This window comes from Meles meles, chromosome X, assembly GCF_922984935.1.
Source record: "Meles meles chromosome X, mMelMel3.1 paternal haplotype, whole genome shotgun sequence".
In the NCBI taxonomy this organism is placed as follows: Eukaryota; Metazoa; Chordata; class Mammalia; order Carnivora; family Mustelidae; genus Meles; species Meles meles.
The window spans coordinates 89,936,970-89,963,646 of NC_060087.1; the positions used below are offsets into that span (position 1 = coordinate 89,936,970).

At 49.9% G+C, this 26,677-nt stretch overlaps 1 protein-coding gene across 4 annotated transcripts in view; it reads left to right on the forward strand.

Moving 5' to 3' along the window:
• FRMPD3 (FERM and PDZ domain containing 3) overlaps positions 1 to 25,146 on the forward strand; it is a 74,987-nt gene extending 49,841 nt beyond the window's left edge. For 3 of the 4 annotated variants that reach the window (XM_045996538.1, XM_045996537.1, XM_045996535.1), the window contains 4 exons: positions 10 to 189; positions 9,186 to 9,330; positions 18,696 to 19,517; positions 21,152 to 25,146. In XM_045996538.1, the coding sequence (XP_045852494.1) occupies positions 10 to 189; positions 9,186 to 9,330; positions 18,696 to 19,517; positions 21,152 to 24,204 (4,200 nt within the window). In that variant the 3' untranslated portion in view covers positions 24,205 to 25,146. The remainder of the gene's footprint in view (positions 1 to 9; positions 190 to 9,185; positions 9,331 to 18,695; positions 19,518 to 21,151) is intronic. The other variant, XM_045996539.1, reaches the window with a different exon arrangement.
• Positions 25,147 to 26,677: the final 1,531 nt, after the last annotated feature.

Here is a 26,677-nt window from a genome sequence, read left to right on the forward strand (position 1 = left end):
GGTCCCCAGGATGAGAAGCAGTCGGCCACCACTCTCCTGGTGGGACCCCGTCATGGCATCAGCCATGTTATTGACCTCAAAACCAACCTCACCACTGTGCTGTCCGAGTTCAGCAAGATCAGTAAGATCCAGCTGTTTCGGGAGAACCAGGGCGTGGCCCGGGTGGAGACCAGCATCATGGATGCCAAGGTAAGCCCAGCTTTGAGGAGCTACTCCTCTCCAGGGACAGGCCTTAGGAACAGAGAGAGGAGTAAACTTGAGAAAGAGAGTTTGAGCCTTTCCAGTGAGGGTCAGTGATTCTTAAGTGGTTCAGAGCCTGGGCCCCTTTGGGTTCATCTTTCTTTGCTTTCTCAGCCCTGTGGGACATGCTGTCTTGGCCACATATTATGGTCAGCCAGTGCTAGGGAAGGCTAGGAAGTATCAGATCACCCACAAGGGGTCTTCAGCAGAAGGCAGGGCAATTGGACTTGGAGCTACCCCCAGGCCACTGCTTCCCGATCTTTCTTATGTCACAGCACACACAGAAAATGACATTCATGCAGAATGATGGGATAAATGGTCCAGCCCCAGAGACTATGGCCTCCCCAGGCCCTGTCTGTCCACCCCAGAGGCTGAAGGGATACGCGCACACCAGGTGGGGAGCCCTGCCATAGGCACACACACTTGGAATCGTGGAGTAGGAGGTGCATGAATATGTGGACGGGCCCACGGAGGCCTGGGGAGACGGGGAACAGGCTGAGCCTAATCCACATCTGACCTCCCAGAGTCTAGCACTTCCAGAATCTTAGAACCTTTCCCACAGATCAGCTCCTTCAGACTGGCAAGCGCCTATTACCTGTGTAGAGTCTGGCAGCCATGATCAGCCACCCACTCCGTGGCTGTCCTGTTGAACACCCAAGTCACCAGTGTCGGGGTGGGGGCAGCCTTGCTTGCCTGCTGGCCGGAAGTTGTTAGAGTAGATGGAATTTTCCTTTCCTAAAGGATTTCCCAGGGGGGTGGTGATGTTAGCAAATGAAGAGATGCACTATTTGCTGTTTCTAAAAGACCAAGTTATTTATTTTTGTCTTTGTGAAACTCAGAAAGCTTTAATATGTTAGTTTTTCCACCTGTGATTCCCAGCATTCATGCTGGTTTAGGAACCCACCTGGAGCTGATACCTAATTGGCTTGTGACTACTTCCTCAACGAATGATCGCTGCCCTCCGCCAGTGTTGTTGGGTAAAAAGCCAGGTGGACAGATATGGAAGGGAGAGGAAAGACAAGAGATGCAGTGTAGATATGGCTTCCTGAGAAATAAAAAGGGGTTAAAACAGAGAAACAACTTTCCGGATGACTCTTCTTCTATGTTGTATGAGTCATTCTCAACACTGACTGCCCAACAGACTTTCCTTGAGAACATCTTAAAAATGCAGATGCCTGGGTTCTGTTTCCAGAGGTTGTGATCAAATTGGTCAGGGTGCAGCCTGGGCATCAGGATTTATTTACTTTGCAGTTCCCCAAGTGATACTGTCATATAGCCAGATTTCAGAACCACTGACCCCTGGGTCCAGAGTTTTGGGAGGAACCAAGCTGAGCTGGGTCAGTGGATATTAACTGAGTGAGGAGCACTATTCTCATTTCTAGGAGCAATCCAGCCATTGGTGTTGGCATGAATGCTGCCCAGGTAATCACAGTCTTACTGGGGAGACTAGCCTCACAAAGATACACAACCTGTCTTAATAACACAACATCAGAACGTGTATGGAGCTTTGGAATCTGACAGACCAGGTTTAGCTCCCAGCTCTGCCACTTCTTAAGCTGTGTGTCCTTGAAAAATTGTCTTAATCTCCCTGAACACTGATTTCCTCAACTGCACAATGGAATGCCTATCTCAAAAGGTGGTTGTTCAGGGTTAAATAAGAAAATGTAGGCAAAAGGTCTCAGCACACTGCTTGATACATAGTAAGTACTAAACAAATGAGACCTGTTATTTTCTTGAAAAGCAAAACAGCAATGAAGAAAAGTTAACATGAAGTAAATTTTGCAGGTGAGTTTGGTGCACAACATGGAACAAAAGAATGGGAAAGGGTTAACAAGAACTGACTTCCCACAAGAGCATGTTTTAAGCTGTATCTTGAAGTGATAGGCATGGATTAGCAGAGAGAAGTGGGATTGTGTTCACTGGCAGAGAGCAAGCACAGAAATAAGCAAGCCAGATGTGCAGGTCGATAAGCATAGTTGCCTGGCTGGAGAGGAGACTAATGAGAAAAAAAAAAATTGGAGAGATTGAGGGTGGGCAGAATAAGCTAGTTAAAAGCTTTGAAGGCAAGGCTAGTGTGAAGCCAGGGAGGTGAGGAGGGGATGCTGGCCCTAGCACAGGGATTAAGTGACGAGAGCAGGGCCTGAGCTGGACGGACAGCCGTGGTCATGAGAAAGCCGTGTGAAATATACAGAATCACCAAGCGCGTGCGCACAAATGCCCACACACGTTCCCCTCTTGTACACACAACGCACCTGTCCTATTATACTTAACCCTGCCTGCCTGCTGCCTGTATCATGGTTACACTGAAGACTGGGGCTATGCACACAGCACACAGAGGGGCCAAATGGCTGGTGCGTGGAGAGATGAGAGACTACATTACAGGATAAACAGGACATCGCATGGGTGAATGGAGGGGGCTAGGAGAAGGTTGCACTCTGCTGAGTGGGAAACAGCACATGGCTGGGTGAGCAGTGCAACCGTCAAGTGGTGGATAGTTCAGGTATGCCCCACTTGCAGTAGGCAATATGGTGCATATGAAAACCCACAGGAGAATTATCCATTTTGCATTAGAATGTTTCTGCTAGCAGAAGAGTGGCCCGCTCCCACAGGTGCCCGTGCCCTAATCCCCAGAACCTGTAAATACCCCATGTGATATGGCAGAGGGGAACTAGAGTTGCAGATGGAATTAATCAGCTGGCCTTAAGAGAGGGAGATTATTCTGGATTATCCAGGTAAACTCTGTGTCATCACAAGGGTCCTTATAAGTAGAAGAGGGAGGTAGAAGAGAAGGTCAGAGTAATGGGAGGTGAGAAGGACTCTGTAGGACCTTGTTGGCCTTGAAGATGGAGGAAGGGCCCATGAGTCAATGACCGTGGGTTACCTGCCGAAGGGACGCAGCCCTGTCGACCCTTGATTTTAACCCAGTAACGCTCGAGTCAAACTTCTGAACTCCAGAACTGTAAGAGAACAGGTGTGTCTTCTTTAAGCCACTAAGCCTGTGTTGATTTGTTGCAGAAGCAACAGGAAACTAACATAACTGTGAGATTCCTTCAAGTAGGAAACTCTCATCCCCTACGTTAAAGATAGGATTTAACTGAGAAACGTGCTGCTCACCCCCAAGTTTTGTTACATAAGATCAGATGCATCTGGAATCAGAGATGTCTGCTATGTGTATCGCTACAAAGCCGTGCCCTACGAAATTGACAGGATGGTTATTTATACTTTTCGCAGATAAAGCAGCAGAGCCAGGATGGGGGATACAGTGATGGGAGAAAAAGAGGAAGATTGAGGGAGAAAAATAAAAGATCTAGGCTTCTATCTGAAGGTCATTTAGTATGAACTCAGTGTTGGGATGTAGCAGGCTAAACCCAATGGGAGGTACAAGCATGAAATGAAAAGAAAAACATGGCTCCTTGCCCTCTAGAAGCTCTCTGTGCTATAGAAGAGAAAGAAGTGTGCCGACATGTGGCATTCCCAAAGAGAGTGCCAGAGAAGAGGTACCAAGAGCATATCAGGATACAGAGGAGGGCAAAATTAATTCTGGCTCAGGGATTAAGGAAGCTTCCTGGAGTACTCCATATCAGCAGTATCTGTGTTTACTGAGTGGTTCCTCTCTCCATATATGTGAACAAAGGGAAGGCTTGGGGGAGGTGGTTTGGGAAATTGGCAAAGAATACCCTTCGGGACTTCATAGAACTTGTTTAATGTTTCCCAGCGCACCACCGCATAACATATACTGAAGAAAGAATGTCTGAATTCCCTTAACTAGGAGCATGGAAGTTAGAAACCGGACTTGACTCATTTCCTCCTAGATATGCCACTCTGGCCTGGGAATATTCTGGAAGGGCCTGGTGAAGCTAAGAGTCTTCACTCAAAGCAGTAGTCCTTAGCTCTGGCTGCACATTAGAATCATGTATGGAGATTTAAAAACCACTGGTTGCCTGGGCCCTTCCTCTCAGGCCATTTAAACTAAAATGTTGGGGGGGTGGTGAGGCTGGGGTATATAGGTTTTTCAAGCTTCCCAGGGGATTGTAATGTGTGTCTGGCCTGAGACCCACCGCCTTACAGTGATAATCTGCCTTGTTTCCAGATTGGCTGGTTATGCCCGGTTAGCCTTCCCCAGAGCCCTGGAGGCAAGACCTCAAATCCCCTGGGACCTAAGACCATCATCTTGTACCCTTACCCTTCTGTGTCCCTGGATTCCCATCTTTTTCCAGTTTTCAGAGACACTAGAGTGCACTGAGGCTACCCCAAGAACAGTTCCCTCCCTAGTTGGCATCCCAGAGTGCAGGATGCCTGTGAATTCCCAGCACACTCTGAGAACCCCACGAAGGAGATGGGGCTGGGGCATAGCAAATTAATCCCTGCTCTACCTTCTCATGGCTGGCCATGCTTCCAACCCCACCCCCTTTTCTCCAGTAATGTTTGAAGATGGCCTGGGCATATTTGGTTATACTTTCACTCTGCTTACTTGCTGTTAGTGGATTGACTGTGAGATACTGCAGAGCTCTTTCTCCAAGAGACAGCCGTCTGGGACTGACACACCACTGGGCCATGACCATACCCCATTACCACAGAAGCACATAAGGGGGAAAAGAAACCATCAAAGAAATGTCCCAAGGGATCTCTTGTGGCCCGGTGTGTCTCCTGTTCTCATGTTTGAGCTTTATTGCTCTAGTGCTTTCTGTAGGGACAAGCATTACATTAGACATCACGATTGTTAAAATCCTATTTAAAATAAAATGTCTTTGAAGGTTCCTAAGAAAACCTATCCAACCTCTTTGCTTGCCTACCTTTGATTTGATTTGTACCCCTGCTGATGCAAAGCACATCTTTTCCTTTGACAAGTTCCTTTTGGCCCATGCTGGGGTGTCCCCGGTTGGCTATGTGGGCGTGCAGAGGACGGACTCCTGTTGTGCTGGACTGAGCCAGCTGGGGATGCCCATGGCCTTCTCTGAGCATGGGGTTTTGCCTTCATGTTGTTTCATTACCCACATCAAGCTGTATTTGGGGTAAGAGATAAGCAAGGGAAACTGAAACGAAGTCAGACAGGTAAGTCAGTTGGCCAGCTGGTTTCTCTGCCTCTGATCCATCCATTAGCCAGCCAGCCAGCCAGGCAGCTAACCAGTCAGGGCGTCAGGCTATTAGACATTCTGCCTGTCCTGCAGCCAGCTTGTGAGCCGGGACATCAGTGAGTCAGACAGCTTCTCAGCCAGGAAGTCAGTCCATCTGTCCATCAGTCAGTCAAGCCAGTCGGCCTGTACTTTGGTCAAATGGAATGTCAATCTAGTCTTTTTTTTTTTTTTTTAGAGAGAATCTTTTTTTTTTTTTTAGATTTTATTCATTTATTTGACAGACAGATCACAAGTAGGCAGAGAGAGAGAGGAGGAAGCAGGCTCTCCAAGGAGCAGAGAGCCCGATGTGGGGCTCGATCCCAGGACCCTGAGATCATGACCTGAGCCGAAGGCAGAGGCTTTAACCCACTGAGCCACTCAGGCGCCCCTGGAATGTCATTCTAGTCTTCATCCAAGGTCCTTTCCTCAGAGAAGCTCGCTCCAGCTTCTGAAACCGATTGGTCACAGGAGCACACCGTTCACACCTACCTACCCACACATTGATCCAGAACATTCTACATTTTGATAACTCTCTGTGCTTTCCCTTCATAGTGCTTATCACACCTTCCTCTCATATTCATGTGTATGATTATTTGATTTATGTCTTATTTCCTGTTAGATTATAAGCTGCATGAGGGCAGGACCTGTGTTGGCCCTGTTCTGCGATGAATGGCTATCATCTGTCAGTGGGTCATGCTGTGCACAAGCTATCCCACCAGCATGTAGCAGTTCACCCGGTGGGCAGAGTTGGCCACAGGCATTTCAGCCAGAGAGAACAATGTGAGTCAAGCTAGGGAGTGATCAAAGAACGTGGCATCTCTGGAAAACTGAAAATGCTGTGTCATTGCTAGAGCATAAGGAGAGGGACAGGGATGGGCGGAGGGCACAGGCGAGCTAGCGGGAGATATGCCTGGAGCTGTAGGTTGAGTTCAGGTCCTAAAGGGTTTATGTGACATGAGAAGGTAGTAGGTTTAAGGTGATGAGATACATTTTAAGTGAGAGTTGTGTTTTGGAACCTTGGGCAGCAATATGGAGACAGAGTGGAGAGAAGTGAAGTGAAGAGACTGGAGGCAGGGAGGCTGGTCAGGAGGCTACTGGGATTCCTGAGATTAGTGTGTCCCCACATTTTCCATATTGTGAAAAATGCCACAATTTGTATGGCCCACTAGAATAAGCAGATGAACCAGCTTGGGGCCAGACGCAACAGGACCCAGAGGCCAAGGGGCTTGGGATCTCAGCCCCCTTGTCACCCATTCACATATACCTTGAGAAGCTTTGGTATTGGAGGAGGACAAAGAGGGCCGGAAGTAAAGCAGTGGCAGCAGGAGCAGCCATGATGTCAGCGAATGCTCTTGAGGCAAGCCTAGTGAGTCTTGGGTCCTCCTAGTAATGGTGGTAGCAGCTGTTCACACCCAAACCTCTGGGTATCCTTCTGCCGTTAATGGCAGGGGGGCAAGGCCCTCTTCTCACCCCCATCCCATTCCCCTTCTGTCTCTCCTTTGTTGTACACAAGGTCAGCCTTGTGTTCTCTTGAATGTAGATTCTGTTGTACGCATTTTGTTGCGACAGAAGCATCCATTCACTAGAGGTACAAACATTCCCTCTGACCCTTCTTAATAATAACCCAAAGGGTGTGTGTTAACTAACTGGAACTAAAATAAAAACTAAAAAAACAAATGACCCAAAAGGGGCATCTCATCCCTGGCCCCCTTCTCATTGGACAAAGGAGCCACTTGCTCCTCAGGGTACAGATGGACCCTTTTCCTCCTGATGTTGTTGAGTGAGCTCCACAGGAATATCATCAACTCGGGTCTGGGGGAAGGAATCCAAATGCCTTGCCATGGCCCACAGTGTCACTGGATAGAGAATAACTAAGCAATTCAAGATAGGATTTGATCCTGCAGGAGACTATATGATAGAGACACCGCACTGAAGTAGGCAAAGAGTCCAAGAGGGAAATAGGCTGAGGATGGTGATTCTTGGAAGGCTCTCCAAGATGAGTGAGCCAAAGAGAGAGACGGAAATGGTCAGGGACTACAGAATGAGAATCCAGTGCCACCTCATGGGAACCAAAGCAAAGAGAACAATTTCCAAAACAGAAGGGGATCAGTGTTGGCAAATAAAACAAGCTGAGAGCTGTGAAAATGAGTGTGAAAATTGTGTTGGGCTGGAAAGAAGCTTCCCTCCTAGATCAAACCAGACCTGACTCACTGCTTGTTTCTGTGCATAAGGTTTCCTTAGATCCCCGTCACACCCACTCTTTAGCTCATGGATTATCTATGGCTGTTTTCATGCTATAATAGCAGAGTTACTGCCTAAAGTATTTGCTGTCTAGCCCTTTACAGAAAAATTTGCCAGACCCTGGTCTGATGAACTACAAAATTGTCAACCCGAGCTGTGTGTCAGGATCCTGGGAGATAGCAAAGGGACTTGGGCAACTTTATTTAAAAGGTGAGCTGGTTTGGATTCAGAATTGATCCCCAGGTGTTGATTGAGGCCAAGAAGGCTAGTCTAATTGGTGACCAAGTTCAACCAAGTCTTCCACAGTGTTCCTTTTATTGCCACTACCCTCATGGAGGCCCTCATCACCTCTCATTAGACTGTTGCGATGGCTACCTCACTGGTGAGAGAAGGGATTCATTCCATCCTAATTCTTTCAGTTCTTAATGCCTGGTCTGGGAACAGCCAAAAGTCTAAGTCATGGCCCCATGGCTCCTTCTTCAGCCAATCTCCATTGGTCTTTATCTGGAGGCCACTGCCCTATTCCAGGACGAATATTCCCACAGCTGACTTCAATCTGACCCAGACTTCTTTCAAGCCACACTTTAACAAAATCATGACACAGATATTGGGAAGGTTTCTTGGAAAGGTATTGATTTGGGAGGTGTCTGTATTTCCTTTGGTATATCGGTGCCAAGTCACTGAAACAGTCAACCAGCCAATCCTGGGATTAATTTGACTGATTCAGGGTCAAGAACAAAAGTCAACAGAGTATGCTAGCATTTCCTAAAATAGGTTAAAAAAATACAACCCTACTACCATGAGATTTTCTGTGAAAATAGATGGTTTTTGTCAAATAATTTGGAAACACTGGAATCCTAAAGCCCCCTGGCTACACCGTTAACATTTCACAGTGCACATTCCTACATGAAAGTGTCTGAGAATCTGAGAGTTCCTGTAAGTACAAGTCTCTGTGTAACTTTGTTTGACCCAGGGTTTCACACATGTATTGGACCAAGGAACTGTTTCAGGAGGCACCAACTAACATCTTGAGGACACTCTAGGAAACAGGGGGTAGCATGGAGGTCTGAGCAGGGCTGCAGGCCAGAAAGGACTGGGTCCAGAAGGCACAGTGAGGATTTTGTTCCATGGAACATTCTGGGTACTGGGCACAAAGGGCTATAGATGAGCAAGAGATAGTTTATGGGTTCAGGAACTTTATATCAGGGATGTTCCCCAGTCCAGCCAGGACTCCCAGGTTCACCCCACCTCTCCCAGATGGCCCACACATCTCCCGGGCCCCCCAACAAACACAAATACAACCACACAGCAGGCACACGATATTATATAACTTTAATCTTTTTTCAGTAAAGGTAGTTCATTAAATGTGAAACTAAAGTTTGATTTAATTTTGATACCTGGGTAGGAGTTCACTATAAATAAACTCTCAAACCAGAAGAATTGGTCTGTCAGTCCACACGCCTCAGTTTTTGGTTTAGAAAGTATGACTCCTGTACCTCTGCAAGTCATCTTTTCACTGTGGTCCCCCTGGACGTGCACCTGCTCCCCTGCTTCCCGCGTCCTCATGGGTTCTTCTCGCTTCTCCCCCAGCCTCTGGTGCTGTTGATGGAGTGGCCTGAAGCCACCAACTTTGCCTGCCTGATTGCGGGATACTGCCGTCTCCTGCTGGACTCCAGGAAGATGGTCTTCTCTAGGCCGGCCAGCCAACCTCTTCCGCCTCCAATGATCAAGGCAGGTAGGGCTCAGCCTCAGTTTTCAGTATGCCGGAGCCCCTTTGGTACCCTGGAGACAGGGAGGGAAGGGCTCTGCTGCTTTAGTGCTTACCCCCTTTCCCCCAGCACCCTGATTTCCCAGGAGCCAGTGCTATACTGCTGGGTCCTTCCTGGCACAAGCCAGTGGGAAAGACAGTTGACGTTCAAATGGGCCTGTCCCACAAAGGATGCCTGTGACAACACATCACAATTGAGTCAGTGAAGGAACGTAAGATAAAAATAGCAAATAAGCAATAAGTAGAACCAGTTAGAGAATTGCATTAGATCTAAGGCACAGCTTTAGAGGTACAGTGATCTAGGAGAGAGGAATAGGCATTCTGGCTTTGTGGAAGGTGGAGGTTGAAAGTGAAGATAAAACTGTTCTCTTTTTCATCATAATGGGGAATGACAGAGCTGCCTGAAGTTAAGAGGCCTTGGAAGCCTGGGGTAGGAGTGGGTTTAGAGTGTGGGTTTAGAGTATATTCCAGAGATATGACGGGATGACCACCAAGAATAAGGTCAAGTGCAGCCCCCAGCACCAGGTTTCCAGTTAGGCAACTCTGTGCAGCTACCCCTTGGAGCTGTTCTGGTGCTGGCACAAACAGGGGTCTTGGGAATGATCAGCCCAGTCCAGATCCTGCTGCCCCAAACCAAACCAGGAGACCTGACAGCACCGTCACGGCATTGTCTCTTCATCACAAGCACCATGACAAGCCCATGTGTACATCTCCTAACGTTGCCCACAAGACGTAGAAGGCAATCCACCAAACAGAGACTGGGGAAAGGACAGGTGGCCTTAAGAACAGGTGGCCCCCAGGCATAGACAGAGGTTCCACGTAGAGAAGCAAAGGAACTGACTAGAAATAGGAAGAAGCCAGGAGGCCGAGTTGCCATGCGTCCTCAGGTGAATAGCTCCCAAGCAGATGGCCATAGGTATTACCAGGCCTGCAGATGGCCAAGTGATGGCCAAGCCTGTGTTAGTATTGTCATTGTCCCCTCTGGTCCTCTCTATCATCACAGCTAAGTCAATGATGCCTTTTGCTAAGCAGAATAGGGAGAGAGAGAAAGGGAGAAGGAAATACAGAAGAAGGAGCCTAGAGACCAGCCAAGAACCAAATGAGAGAGTAAGGGCTCTTTAGGGGGATCTGCTTTCGGACTTCCCCAGAGATGGCTCTGTAGTCCCAACTGCCTTCCAGAGTGTTCTGTCATCCCATCAGCACCGTGATCGGTGCTGCCCTTAAGTATGCATCTCTCTGTAGGGATAATGGCACCAAGTGAGAGCACAGGCTTCTTGTTTCCCTTCAGTCTCACTGAACACGCCTAGAGTTGCATTCCTGTTGCTTCGCCAGAGGCAAATCAGGACCATGGGATTCCCTTAAAGGTGTTGCAGCCTGGAAAGAAGGCATCTATAAATGCCAGGCATGATTTCCGAGCCCTTCCCTGATTCCTGAGCATCCCCCTTGGGGCCTGCAAAGGGACAGTGGCTTGGCTGCCTCTAGCACAGGGCCCGTCTCGGTGCAGGAGCCCAAGGGACCACGGTGGCATTCCCCTTGTTCTGCTTCGCCTCTCCAGGGGTGTGGGTCCATGCCTGGGCCCGGTACTTGGCCTTTTGAACTATTAGCTGCTGGCTCGAGGGCAACCACTAAGTGCTCCTGGCGGCTGGGGCAGGGTTAGAGCCCTAGCCCTGCCATTCAGAGCTGGCGTGCACATCTGACACCATGGCCCCAAGGCACGAACAGGGGGACTGCAAGCAGCACCCTGAGGAGCCCTCCACCTAGGTCACAGTGCGGGGCCATCGGTTCCTGGTACAAAGCTGAGAGACATCTCCTCCATGCCCCCCCACCTTTCATCCCAGAAAAGAAGTCCTGGTGCCCAGTTGTTGTTTAGTGAAGATCTCTAGGGAACAGGCATCATGCAAGCCTCCTCTGGGCTTTATCCTCAGGGCCAAAGCTCTAGCCCACTTAAGGGCTGATCTGTCTGCCTCCATCCATATTTTTGTCCCACAGCAGCTGCCAGCTAACCCCACCAACTCAGTGCTCAGCTGTCATTTCTCTCCAGTATCCTAGGAGAAATTCAGCAAAAGAAGGATTTGGGGGCCTCAGTGGGGACCCCAGTCAGAAGAACTCCCTGATTTTCTGCCATGGTTAGGAAACAGCTTGGTCTGGTAAATTGAATATTCTGGTTAATGGCTACTGTATATCCCATGCATGGCTCACCCATTTTCACGTAGTTAAAACCCAGCAACACACAAGAGATCTAAAGCTTGACTGAACATACTAGGTACGTTTTTGGGTGATTCAGAAAGAACTTGAGGGCCTCTAAAGGCCTCCAGATCATCCCTTTGACCAGTATTGATCATCAGACTGAGAATACAGCAAAGGCAACTGATAGAAAGCTGGTTGATTCTGTGTTGCACTGACTCTGTGTGTGTGTGTGTGTGTGTCTGTGTGTGTACACACTGCATATATTTTGAACATTACTCTAGTTGGATCACCAGCCTGTTCTTTGCAAGCATTTTTTTAAAAGTCAGTTCTGAGTGGCTGGATACAGAGAGCTAGACTAGGACATCCCCCTTGGGGAAAGCTGATTAGCAATTTACAGCAGATTTGAATCTGAGAGGCACACTGTTCCAGCCATCAGCCCAGCGCACCTGGCTCTCCTTGCATTTCTAACCTTATGTCTGGAGGAGAGAATTGGGCTTTTCCAGACACATTTTCTCCTTCGCACAGCACTGTATCACTCCTCGGATCTGGAAATCACAGTACCAAGTGGTGGGCTAGGCCTCCCCTGGCCTTGTCAGCCTGCTGTGGGGAAATGTTCCCACCTTGTAGGGAGGGGAGCCATCCTTAGACCTCCAGCCCTCGTCTGAGAGGAGTCACCACCTGCTTTTGGACATGCCCCCGGGAGCCACCTCTGATGGCAGCTTGTTGCCAGGCTGGCTGGGCTGACTGTTCAGCTGTCTCGTAGGTAGTCAGCACCTGGTGTGCGGCCCGGACCTGTGGTCAGTGCCTGAGGATAGAAACCTCCAGAACTAATTGTTCGTGCTCCTGGCTTAGCACTGCTGTAGAGCGCTTCTTCACTGAGGCTCAGAGGGTCGTGACGTTAATATTCCCCCAGCTGATCCAAAGTACCCTAGATCTAGATACAGCCGCCAAGGCCTGATTGATCTGATTACGTGGACTCTGTACTGAAAAGGGCAGGGGGGCGTCTATGGAAGACAGCGAGGGCTTGGAATCTGAAGGTAGAGACCATGTCTTAGCCACGTGATCATGAACAAATTCCATAAACAGAGTCCCAGTTGCTTCATCTGGAAACTGACGATAACAGCTCCTACGTCAGGAGAGATTTGACAGGATTACGGTGAGATAAACCCCATAAAGTTCTTTCAAGAACAGAGCACATTTTTTGGCTCTTTTTATAAAGATTAAGAGTACACTTGGTGCCCAGTGCTGTGCTTTTTTTCTTAAATAAACAGCTTTTCTTTTAAAGATTTTATTTCTTGGGGCGCCTAGGTGGCTCAGTCGTTAAGCGTCTGCTTTTGGCTCAGGTTATGATCTCAGGGTCCTGGGATTGAGCCCCACATCGGGCTCTCTGCTCAGCAGGGAGCCTGCTTCCCTTCCTCTCTCTGCCTGTCTCTCTGCCTAGTTGTGATTTCTCTCTGTCAAATAAATAAAAAATATTTAAAACAACAACAACAACAAAAAAAACAAAATATCTGTCTATAAATTCTAACATCTGTGTTATTTCAGAGTTAGTTTTCATTCATGAGTCTTCTTCTTGACTATGGATCACTTGTACCTGTTACTTTTTTTTTTTTAAGATTTTATTTTTTTTTTTTTTGTCAGAGAGAGAGAGAGAGAGGGATCACAGGCAGACAGAGTGGCAGGCAGAGTCAGAGGGAGAAGAAGGCTTCCACTGAGCAGGGAGCCCTCTCCCACTGCTGCCCCCCCCCCCCGCCCCACCGCTGGTGTTCCCTTTCTCGCTGTCTCTCTCTCTATCAAATAAATAAATAAAAATATTTTTAAAAAGATTTTATTTCTTCATTTTTTAGAGAGAGGGAGCACAAGTGGGGGGAGGTGCAGAGGAAGAAGGAGAGAGAGAATCTCAAGCAGACTTTGTGCTAAGCGTGGGCCCGATTCAGGCCTCAATCCCACCACCCCAAGGTCATGACCTGAACTGAAACCAAGCATTGGACTTAAGTGACTGAGCCACACAGGCGCTCCGTAAAGAATCAGCCTTGTTGAAATATAATTTCAAAGATAGAAAATTTACCCATTTAAAGTTCACAACTCAACTTCCTTTTTAAAAGATTTTATTTATTTATTTGACAGAGAGGAAGATAGAGTATGCACACAAACAAGCAGGGGGAAGCAGCAGAGGGAGAGGGACAAGCAGACTCCCCACTGAGCAAGGAGCCTGACGTGGGGCTCGATCCAAGAACCCTGGGATCATAACCTGAGCTGAAGGCAGTCGCTTAACCGACTGAGCCACCCAGGCACCCCAACAACTCAGCATTTTTTAAGTATATTTAATATATTTACAGGATTGTATAATCATTGCCACAATTTAACTTTAGAACATTTTTACCCTTCCTAAAAAAACTCTGTACTCGTTAGCACTCATTCCCTGGTTCCCTCCTAGTGACCATCCAGTTCTAAGCAACCATGCGTGAACTGGCTTTCTGGGTCTATAGTTCTGCCTATCCTGGACATTTTGGGTAAATGGAGCCATACAATATACAGTCTTTTTTGTGGCTTGCTTTTTTTTTTTTTTTCATTTAGTGTAATGTTTGCAAGGGTCCTTCACGTTGTAGCCTATATCACTAACTCCTTCCTTTTCACGGCTAGATAATATTCCATAGTGCCGAAAGACCACCTTCCGTTCATCCATTCATCAGTTGATGGACAGTTGCGTTGTTTCTACCTTGTGTCTATTACGACTTATCATGTTATAAACCTTTATGTGCAAGTGTTTGTGGAGGCATAGGTTTTCATTTCTCTTTGGTATACAACTAGAGCAGAACTGCTGGTCAAACAATAACTCTGTGCTTAACTTTGAGAAACTGCCAGACTGTCTCCCAAGAGGACTGCACCATTTTACATTATCATCAGCAATATCAGAGGATTCGATTTTACCTTATCCTCACCAAAACTTGTTACTGTCCATCTTTTTTTTTTTTTCTCTTTGGAACATCCACTGTAGTGGGTGTGAACTGGTATCTCATAGTTTTGATTCCCATCATCATAGCTGATGCTGTTGTACACCTCTGCATGTGCTTATTGGCCATTTGTATATCTTCTTTCATGAACTGTCTATATTTTTTAATTGGGCTCTTTAACCATAAACATGAGGGTTTATTTTCTGGACTCTCAATTCTATTCCATTGACCTATGTGTCTCTCCTTGAGTCAGTACCACACCATCTTGATTACCATTAAGTTTTGAAATCAGGAAGTGTGGGTCCTCCTACTTTGTTCTTTTTTAAAGATTGTTTTGGTTATTACATGTCCTTTGTGATTCCATATGGATTTTTAAATTACTTCATCAGTTATTTTCAAAGTCAGTTGGGATTCTGATAGGGACTGTGTTGAATCTGTAGATCAGTTTGGGAAGTACTGCTATGTTCGATTGGAAGGCGCACAAGATTGGGTCTTCCAATCCATGAGTATAGAATGTCTTTTCATTTATTTAAATCTTCTTTAATTTCTTTCACGAATGGTTGTATTTTCCATTGTATAAGTCTTGCACTTCTTTTGTTCAATTTATACCTGTGTATTTTATTCCTTTTGGTGCTATTGGAAATAGAGTGTTTCCTAATTTCATTAGTGGATTCATTGATACTCTGTAACAATATAATTAATTTTTTATATTGTCCTTTTCCATGTGATCTTGCTGAGCTTATTAGCTCTAATAATTTTTTGCAAATTCCTTGAGATTTTTTTTCTATACAAGGTCATGTCATCTGCACATAGAGGTAGTTTTGCTTTTCCTTTCCAATCTGGATGCCTTATATTTCATTTTATTGCCAAAATGTCCTGGCTAGAACTTCTAGTACAGTGTTGAATAGAAGTGTTAAGAAGAGAAATCCTGGGTTTTGTCGTCACGTTAGGGAGAAAGCTTTCTGTCTTTCACCATCAGGTATGTTTGCTATGGGTTTTTCATAGATCATCTTTATCATGTTCAAGAAGTTCCCTTTTATTTCTAGCTTTTCCAGTTTTATCATGACAGGGTGGTGGCTTTTGCCAAATTATTTTTCCGAGTCTATTGAGATGATCATGTGTTTTTTGTCCACCATTCTATTAACATGGTGTATTACATTAATTGATTTTTGGATGCTAAACCAACCTTGCATTCATGCAATAAATCCCATTTGGTCATGGTGTATCATACTTTTTATGTTGCTGGATTCAGATTGCTAGTATTTTGTTGAGGAACTTTGTGGAAGAAATGTTGCTCTATAGTTTTCTTCTGATGTTTTGTCTAGTTTTGGAACCAGGGTAATATCGACCTTGTAGAATGAGTTGTGAAGTGTTCCCTCCTCTTCTGTTTTTTTGGAAGCGTTTATGAAGAATTTGTTTAAGTGTTTTGAGCATTTGGCATAATTCACCAGTGAAGCCATTTGGGCCCAAGTTTTATTTTTAGTGGGGGCATGGGTGGGTACTTTTAATTACTAATTCAATTTATTTTCTTTTTATTGGCCTATTCAGGTTTTCTATCTTCTTGAGTCAGTTTTAAGCATATATTTCTAGGTATTTGTCCATTTCATCAAGGTTATCTAGTGTTTTTTTAGCATAAGCTTATTTATAATAATCCCTTATAATCAAGTCTGTACCTGTACCGTCAGTAGTGATGGTCCTTCTCTCATTCCTGATTTAGTAGCTTGAATCTTCTCTCTCTCTCTCTCTCTTTTTTTTTTTTTGTCTTGGTCTCTACAGCGAAATGTTTGTCCATTTTATTGATCTTTTCAAAGAACTAACTTTTGGGGTGCCTGGGTGGCCCAGTCAGGTGAACGTCCAACTCTTGATTTGAGATCAAGTCGTGATCTCAGGGACATGAGATCGAGCCCCGCATCAGGCTCCATACTGAACAGGGAGCCTGCTGGCAATTTTCCCTCTCTCCCTCTCTCCCTGCCCCTTCCCCCATTCACACATGTACAGAAGCTCTTTCTCAAACAAAACAAAACAAAGTTTTAGTTTCATTGATTTTCTATTGTTTTTCTGTCCTTTATACTTCACTATTTCTTTCCTTCTGCTTATTTTGGGTTGAGTTTGCTCCTCTTTTTCAAGTCTCTTAAGGTGGAAGGTTAAGATATGGATGTGAAATCTCTTCCTTTTTAATGTATGTGTTTATAGCTATGAATTTAATCTCTAAACACTAACTTAGCTAGATCCCTTAAGTTTGGATACGTTGTATCTTCATTTTCATTCATCTCTAAATGTTTTCTAATTTCCCTTGTGATTTCTTCTTTTAACTGTTGGTTGTCTGGGATGTTTGGTTTAATTTCCATATTCTTGTAAGTTTCCCAAATTTCTTTCTGTTATTGATTTCTAATTCCATTGTGCTAAAAAAACCCCACATGTTTTGTATGATTTCATTTCTTTTAAATTTATTGAGGCTTATTTTATGACCTACCATCTGGTCTATCTTAGAGAACATTCCAGATGCCCTTGAGAAGAATGTATATTCTGCTGTTGGTAGGGGGCGTGTCCTATAGATTTCTGTGACTACTTAGTGTCTACTTAGTTTATAGTTGTTCAGGTCCTTTATCTCCTTGTTGGTCTTACTTTTAATCGTTCTATCCATTATTGAAAGTGGGGTATTAAAGGGTCCAATGATTGCCATTGAATTGTGTGTTTCTCCTCTTGATTTAGTCAGTTTCTGCTTCATGTATTTTGGGACTCTGTTGCAAAGTGCCAACACTATGTTTTTGTGATGGTTGGAAGCTCTTGTGAAAAGCAACACTGACACACTGACTCCATCAAACTGGAAATTGAAAGGCATTTTGAAGTTTTGTTTTCTAACATCTTGACTGCCATGATGAACAATAGGGTACTGGTTAAAAACATGGGCTTTTCCTTGGCCTTTGGCTCAGGTCATGGTCTCAGGGTCCTGGGATTGAGCCCCGCATTGGGCTCTCTGCTCAGTGGGGAGCCTGCTTCCTCCTCTCTCTCTCTCTCTCTCTGCCTGCCTCTCTGACTACTTGTGATCTGTCTGTCAAATAAATTAAAAAAACAACAACAACATGGGCTTTGTAGTCCCTCAGACCTGGGTTCAAATCCAGGCCACCATTTATGATTCATGTGACCTTGGATAGGTCACATAACCAAATGGATCCATTTCTCTGCAAAATTGGGATAGTGACCTCACCTACCTCACTGGCTTGTTATGAGGATTAAATGGGATCATGTGTGATGACCTTAGCCTTCATTAGTGCTTGCTTGCCATCTGTCATTCTGTCTGATGCTAGCAAAATGAAGTGGCCTTATCTGAGTATATTCTCCCAGATGACATGGGGAAGGGCCCCCAAAACAGTCTACAAGAGAGAATGCATTTAGAGAGAAAGCATTTCATTCGCTATGGATAATTCTCAGTTGTGCATACCCACCATCATTAAAAAGCTGTTTTGCAAGAACACTGTCTAGCATGCAGGCTAGCCCTGCCCAGATACAGAGAAATAATGAGATGTGAGGGACTGGAAGAATGCTCCCCCTACCCTCCTCCCACATAAGCATGTCCCAGCCTATTTCCCATATACTTTACACATCCAGATGCCCAGAATACTACCAATAGCGCTTTAGTCTTCTAGGGTCCTTCCGTAACAGTCCTCTTCGAAATGGGAATTTTCAGGCACCATATGTGGCCTGTTTTGCATTTTCCCACTACGGCACGAGGAACTGGTCAGGTTATTTCCTTCTGCTAGCAGAGATCCAAAGCAGAGCACTGGGGGTTGGAAAGGCTCTGAAAAATGTGGGGATGGAGGGGATGGAGGGCAGGAGGGTGTGCTGGGCCAGTTCCAAGAGGGACATAAAAAAAATTTCACTTTTTTTTTTTTTAAAGTATGTGGACAGCTGACTTTCAGACCAGGCATACCTGGGTGAGAGCCCAGGCGTACCCAGATGACAAGGTGCTCAGCTCCTCCCCCATCACCCCATGCCTTTTCCCATGGGGCTGGCCTCTGCACTCTACTTTGAGGGTTGGCAGCAACATGGCTGCCCCTTCCCCTACCTCTAGCGGCCAGGTAACCCTCTCTGTCAGTACCTGTCATCCAGTGGCACCCTGGATACGCCAAGGGAGTTCAGCCACAGTCCTCGACACCAGGGCTCATCTGTTGATTCTCTTTCTGGGTTTAGATTACATGCACAGTGCCCACCGCCCTGTCCCTGGGGGCCACCTGGGGAAAAAGGAGAGTAGTTATGTGGGCAGCGTGGGCACCAGCCCCAGGAAGTCGAGCCGCAGCACGCCCCCACCTGCCGACTCTGAGCTTGTCAGCTTTTGCTACCTCCACATGCGGGAACAAAGGAAGGAACAGGAAAGCCGGACTGATGTCAATGAGAACTTAATCTTCTTTGAGGAGACCAGGCCCCGGACCAAGTCTGACCCCACATCCAAAAGCTCTGGCCAAGGTTATGACGTGATCCCTGATGACTTTGACGCAGCCAGCCTGGACCATGAGCCTTGCGCCAGCAGGGCCCGGTCCTACACCTTGGACAATTCCCTTGGGGCCGAAGCCCTGAATTTCTACTGTGACTCTTGCAAAGCCAAACTTCAGGAGCAGCTGGGCCCTCGCAAAGGTGGGCGGCCCGGCTCTTCTCGTGACAATATGGTAGACTTGATGTCCCTCCCACCCCCTGGGAGTGAGGAGGAGGAAGAGGAGGAAGATGAGAGCACGTCGCTGTTACCTGCCATTGCTGCGCCCCCTCCTGGTTTCCGAGACAACAGTTCAGACGAGGATGACCCCAAGCGCCGGGCAGTCCAGAGCCAGGAACAAGGACGCCACCTGCGTGGGCTCCTGTATGATGAGATTCCAGTGACACTGATCGACAGTGTGCAGACCCGGACAGTCCGAGATCATGCTCAGGAGCTAGATGATGCCCTGGTGTCCACTCTGCAGGCTCTGGAAGCCCTGGCAGCCTCAGAGGATGGACCCCACCCCCCACCCCCACAGACTGCAGGTAATGGCCCATTCCTCCTCCCTCTTGACTCCCCTTCCTTCTCCTGGCCAGGCAGAGCCAGCGGGTGATATTGCTTCTTCCTGAGCAGAGGTCAAAGTCACTGTGGGGTGCCAGGGCAGTGGACAGCCAGAGGTAGCTCAGATAGGGTCAGGGGATCAAAAACGCTGAGTCAGGGACCCGCTGCTTAGCTCCTGCTGGAGCTCTGGCTCTCTTCATTCCATCCCTGGAAATGTCTTGCAGGTGGACCTCAGGGACTGGGGCTGTGACAGCTACGGAGCCAGGCCAGGATGGAGGATCAGAGCAAAACTGTTGAGAGATCTAGAAGACAGGAAAAGAATATCCAGCATGCACATGATTGGAAGAAAAAGCGACCAACCAACCACCTAGTGCCCTGGGGTCAGGGGAGGCCAGGAGCCATCACTGCTCAGGGCTGAGGTCCTTACCTTGCCTGAGAACATGGGCTCCCAGTCAGAGCCACCCAAGTCCTGGCTTCTTCACTCACTTTCAGTGTGACCTTTGGCAAGGCACTTAACCCTTTCTGAGCCTCGCTTTTGTCATTTTCAATGGGTCTGCTAACAATAGTCATCACATAGGCTTGCTGTGAGCACAAAATGAGATCATTCGTACAAAGCACTGCCTAGCACATAGGAATAAAGCTATTAGTCTCCATCATAAATAGTAGCTAGTAGCAGCAGGTATTATTTACAGGGAGAGCCATACGACGTGCATGCTGTTCCCTGTTACAGACACACGTGTGTCCACCCTGTAGCCAAGCACGCATGTCAGACTGTACTCCTACTCACGATACGTACCTCCACACACATACACCTTAAAAAGAACAGGTAAATGCTACAGCAACACAAAAGGAACAGGGAAAAAGAAGGCATATGAGAAAGTGTGTGAGGCAGGGGGCTCATGTGGAGAGAAGAAGAGCTTGGGGTCAGAGGCAGCCTGACTAACTAGGGAGAGACCCAGCCCTTCCCTTTTCTGTATGCAAGGGCATCCTTGGTGGTGGGCAGCCTGCATGAGTTTGGCCACCCCCCTCTCTGCCCCCCCACCCCCAACATTTCTCTTTGCTCAGCGTCTGGAGCACCCACTCCCTGGCTAGCGAGAGGCCCCTTGTGGTCGCCAGAGAGAGGACACACTGAGGCACAAGGGCCTCAGCTGTAGGCTGGCCTGGCCAGATAAAGAGGGTCAGATAGAGAGGGGCCTCTCTCTGCCAGCCCTCTTCGGGACAATTGACAAACATTTCCTCGCTATTGAGTCTAAAAATAGTGATGATTAGCACGTTGTTCTGCATGCGCTGTGCATGTTAATTTGCCGTCACACTGCCCCATCGATCTCTTCTATGCCTCTTTTGTTTCTTTTTCGGATTCCCGCCCTTCAGGAGCCCTCTGCCACCTTGTCTCCATCTGCCCCTCCCCTCCCCTCCTCCCACCCTCAGTCCCATACCTCCCACTGCCTGCCCCCTCCTCCAGGCCAGTCCTGGGACTGACCTAAGGGCTTTCTCCCTGGCTCCAAATACTGCTGGCTGCCCTTGCCCACTCGCCCGCCCCCCACCCGTAAACTTCCTACATAAGACTGGCGAAAGGACTCGATTGGAGTAAGTGCAGCAAGCCCTTCTCCCTGTCTAGGTCTGATTGTACTGGCCACCATCACCCCTGAATCGTCGCTGGACTCGGGCCACGAAACCAACTCTTCAGAGCTCACAGACATGTCAGAGATGGTGTCCGCCATGAAGCAGCACCAGAACACCACCTACTTCCTGGCCCAGCACCTCAACAAGGAGAGCCTCCTGGCTCGCAAGGACCTGCCCTTCCGGATCCAGAGCTGTGCCGCCCAGGCTGTCCTCACGGCCCCTTACTCTCTTGGGCGCCCAGATCCCAGCCCAGCCCTGCAGCCAGCCGTCACAGGCCAGAGTTCTGGCCCCCCTGGCGCTCGGAGGAAGCTGCCCCAGTCAGAATCCCAGCCACCTCAGAGAGAGAGAACATACGCCCTGGCTGTGCACCCAGCATTGTCCCCGCAGCTTAGTGAGCAGAAGAATCTGAGCCTGCTGTCCCCAGTTCCTGAGGACAAAGGACCCGGCCATGCGAGGGCAGGCCTGGAGATGTCACTGAGGGCAGCCACACCAACCCTCAGGGAAGAGCAGGTGTCTGAGCTAAGGGAGAACCTGCCCAAAGAAGTCAGGTTGAGCCCCAAGCTTATCCTGGACCCGAAGGGCAGCATGACCCCAGCTATCATCTCGGCCGCCCTCCAGCAGGTGGTTCACACTAAGAGCCTACCTGCCCCTAGTGGGGCCATAGTGACCCCTCCCAGCAGCGGCGAGAGAAGGCTGGAAGCCGGCATGGGGAGGCCTGAGGTCAGCATGGGAAGATCAGAAGTTAGCATGATGGGCGGCAGTGCAAATAAGAATCTGAAGTTCAAAATGAGCCCCGGTGCTCCAGAGACCTCACGGAATTCCCAGCAGCTGCTCAGCCCAGAGGTCTCTTCTGGCTCCAGAGCTCCCACAGGCAGCCGGGCTGACAGCCTGCACCTCTCCCCACAAGAGGACCGGCTGCCTGGGCAAAGTTTCCCTCCTAAAAGCTATATTTCACGAGCGAATCGAGAGTCCCTGAGCAAGCAATCTATAGGGGAGGTAGCAGGCAAGGCCGGGCCAGAGGGGGCTAAGCCCGCCCTGCACAAGCCGGGCGCCATCTCCAGCCAGGGGGAGAAGGGGCAGCTGGAGAGTGTGCCCCAAGGCAGCAAGATCGAGGAGACCAGCCTGGTTCCCCGAGCCAGCTACTCCATGGCTCTCCCGAGCCCCAGCTGCCAGTCCCGAGGCCACAGCCCCAGCAGCCAGTCCCGAGGCCAGAGCCCCAGCTACCAACCTCGAGGCCAGAGCCCGCTGAGGCCCCAGGCTGCCAGTCGGCAGGTGAGCACCATGCCCTCCAGGAAGCTTGAGACAACCCTGGATGGAGGCCACTCGGCCTCTGAAGGCCCCACCAAACCCAAATCCTCCCGAGGGCCTTTCCGGCTTCGCAATTTATTCTCGGCCACCTTTCCAACCCGCCAGAAGAAGGAGACTGATGAGCGGCAGGCCCAGCTGCAGAAGGTGAAGCAGTATGAGCTAGAGTTCCTCGAGGAACTTCTGAAGCCTCCCAGCCAGGGGGAGCTGCCGGGCCCTGAGTACCTGCAGCCCCCCGCGCCAGGCCGCTGCAGCTGCCAACTGCGCAGCAGCCCTGTGCAGCAGGGGCCAGGCATGTCACGGGAGCAGAGGCGCAGCTGTGATTGCAAGCGCATCTGCCGGGGGGGCCGGCCGCAGGCCCCCCAGACGCCCGTGCCTGGGCTCCGGGGGCGGGAGAGGGACAGGGTCCCCCCTACCCTGAGGCAGCCAGAGGCCGGCCCGGGCCTGAGCCTCGGCAGCCCCACCAACGTGGGGCGCCTCCGCTCCACCAGCCTGGAATCCCGGGAGTGCCGATCGGACCCCGAGAGCGGCGTGTCCTGCCTGACCACGTGTGCCTCAGGGGGGGAGTGTCTGGGCGCTCCCAACTATAGGAAGCTGATGCGCCGCTACAGTATCAGTGAACTGGACCAGGGCGACAGGGCCTCACTGACCTCCGACATCTATCCACACCCACCCCTGGGCATGCTGCCCAGGGAGCCCAAGGAGGTAGAGGCAGGCCTCCCCCTAGGCTTGGGTCCCAAAACCAAGTCCCTGGAGTCGCCGACCCTGGGAGACCCCTCATATGTCCAGGTTGCCCCCGAGACCAAAGGTCCCAGACAGATGGCGGTGTTCTCGCTGCCAGAAGAGGTGTACCAGAAGCCCGCCGACCTGGACGAGGACAGCGAGAGTGGCAAATGCTGCTCCATCCGCTACTGCTTCTACTACCGCAAGTGTGACATGGCGGATGATGCCAGTGACGGCAAGGACGAGCTCTCCTACTCCATCCCCATGAAGATCCTGCCTGGCATGAAGCTGGACGAGCAGGTGGTGCCCGTGGTAAGCAGGACCCTGCAGGTGCTGGATGCCACCACCTGCAGCAGCAGCAGCCCCGACACCTCCCGCACCCAGGAGATCGACCTGCGTGTGTCCACCTTCGAGGGGAGCCTGGCCAAGATCAATGCCCTGCGGGCCCATGCCTATGGCCTGCCCGACGGCTTCCTGGCTGCCAGGCTGGACACCAATGAGCTGCTGACTGTCCTGCGCCAGTGCGTGGCCAGCCCTGAGGCCCGTGCGCCGAAGCCCTACGTCTCTCAGATCTCTGAGTACAAGCTCGAGCTGGCTCTCAAGTTCAAGGAGCTCCGGGCTTCATGCCGCCGCGTGGCCAACGTGGACAAGAGCCCGACACATATGCTGGCGGCCATCACGGGCAGCTTCCAGGTGCTGAGCAGCCTCATCGAGACCTTCGTGCGGCTGGTGTTCATCGTGCGTTCCGAGGCCCAGCGCCAAGAGCTGCTGGCCAAGGTCGAAGAGGTGGTGAGGAACTACACCTTTCTACTGCGCGCTGCTGAGGAGTCCACCACCCGGAACCTTAACCAGCAGCAGCAGCAGCAGCAGCAGCAGCAGCAGCAGCAGCAGCAGCAGCAGCAACAGCAGCAGCAGGCGGTGACAGCTGTCGGCGCAGCCACCGGGCACCCCTCGGGTTCCCCAACTTCAGCGACTGTTATGAACACACTCACCCGCTCCTTAAAAACCCTCATCAAGTAGGGCACCCGCTCTGGCCTGCCCCCTTCCCCACCTCCCCCAACCACGGCCCCAGGTTTGAGCTTTGTGGTCTTTGCATCTCGTGGTGAGTGTCCGTGTCTGCCAGGCCAGTCGGGGTCTGCAGGCCTTCAGTCTTCGGGGAGTGATAACTCCCCGGATGAAGGCTGTTCCCTGAGGGCTCCGGGTGGCCACCACCCTGGGCACCCTTGCCCCTTCCCCGGCCTCTGGTTGACACTGTGAGGGCCAAGGCCCCTCGTCACTGCGCCTGCCCGCCTGCCGCAGAGCTGGATTTTTATCTCTTCTTTAGGGCTGACAGGTGACATCAGGCTCACCTTCCTGCTCCATTCTGGGGAGCCAGGGGAGCCAGGGCTTGAAGCAGACAGGCCCACAGGCCTTGAGCTCCTCCTGGCATCTGTTCCCCACCCCCCCACGGAGCAGTAGCTGTAGCACCAGACACCATGCCCAGCGGCGGGGTCGGGGGGTCCACCAAGGGCACTCCCCCCAGCTGTGCCCGCCCACCCTGGGCTCACACTCACGAGGCAGAAGCCACCCTAGAGGGCCTGGGCCCGGGGGGCAGGTCTGCAGGAAACAGCCACCACGCAGGGCTGTCGGTGGCCTGCCTCACAGGCTGGCGGCCTTGGGAGCCCTCACGCCCCAGGCCCAGTAGCTCCACACCAGCCATCCCCAAAGTGCCCTGTCCTTCACTGATGGGCAGGGTGGCTCAGTCCACTAGGGAGCAAGCATCTGGGATCACCCCATTCGTTCTGGGTTAGGTACCTGGTGATAAGCGTCTGCCCCGGGGAGACCCGGAGCAGGCCCCGGAGCCCGCCCGGCCCAGCCTGGCCCAGCCTGGCCCAGCCCAGCCCAGCGCCAGGGCTGGCACTCCAGGCGAGCGGTTCCTCTCTCAACATCTACCAGACAGACTGTCCTTAGGAGTTTGACTTAGCTACGGATTGGGGATGGGGGGTGGGGGGAGGGGGGGAGGGGGGGGAGGGGTGGGGGGTGTCGATGACTATATCTTAAACTTCTGGAAGCTAGCGTGATATGTTAATCCTGAGTATATGCTTTTGGCTGTGTATTGACCCTGTGGATTTGTCTCTCTAAGAAAAGAAGCTGAGCGCCTTACCCGGTGCAGTCCTGCACCTCTCTCTCTCTCTCTCTCTCTCCAGAGTCATCTGGAAGGGAATTCACACTGTTTAGCATCCTCCTTGACACACATCTACCGCTGCTGCCATGTCCTCACCCCCTCCACTCCTCCCCCCAGCCCCACCCCCGGCCCCCACAACCTTCCCGGGAGTGAAGACACGGAGTCCCTACCAGCTGCCCCACTGTAGGGAACAAAGAAAGCCAATGTTTCTTCTGTATAGATTGCTTCTTGTCCACCTCTCCATACCTGCCCCACCGTTTGCCACATGCTCACGCCCTGTGTCTGCCTCTCTTTCACCATTATGTGAGAGGTCTGTGGGAAATCTCTTGTTCTTATGTGAGTTTTATAAAGATGTACACTGTGCTTAACCCCCACCCATCCTTGGTACCCCCCCCCAGTGCAATAAAGCCCCCCCACCTCCCCGAGTGGTGATTTCTCCCGGCAAGGATTAGGGGAGCCCCTTCTGCAGAAGCCAGCCCCCCCTTTCCTTGCTTTTCCTCCCCCCTAGGACTAAGTTGTTCAATGGGCCAGAGATGCAGCCAGTGGGGAACCCTTTCCCCCATGACCACTGCAAGCCCCAGGGCTGTCGTGGTCTTCCTCTTCTCCCAACTTCTTGATCCTGCACCTTTGCCACTCAGTGCACCGTCCGCGTCATTCCACCACCATCCTTCACCTCTCCCTCAGCCTCATGGAGAGGACACATTTTCTAATATCTGTATATAGTATATATACTACATAAAATATATAAATTATATATATGTATTAATTTATGTCTTGTTTTTCAAACAAGAATGATTAAATCTATTCATCTTACTATCCCAATATGTCTTTGCAGTGCCTCTTTGTGGGTGTCCTTGTGTCCCTGAATCGCTGGTTGGTGGTGGGCCCCTGCCCCCACCCCCGATTGCTCTCCCTAGCTTCTGCTCCCATCTTTCTGGGCCCCAGCGAGTGACAAGAGCTTAGGACCCTGCTCGTGCTGCCTCCCATTCGCTCCTCTTAAAGCCTCCTGTGGGTCGTAATCACGGGAATTGAATATGGTCTACTCCTTTCTCTTGAGCCTGGCTGTGACCTCAGAGCTGAAGGGAGCAGAGGGTGGGGATTGAAGGGCCCAGGAGGTAGGGGACGAACAGGGTTGGGGCAGCTCTCTGAGTGGAGCTGGGAAATGCAACTCTCCCTCTGAAACGTGCCCAGTTGCCTTGGAGTATAGCTTGGCTGGTGCAAATACCCTACAATGCCCTCTGGTAATTTTTTTTGGGGGGGGTGTTTCAAAAGGATAGGAGCAGCAGGACCCTAAGCAGGGCTGACCTCTCTGGCTTTTCAGAGTTTATA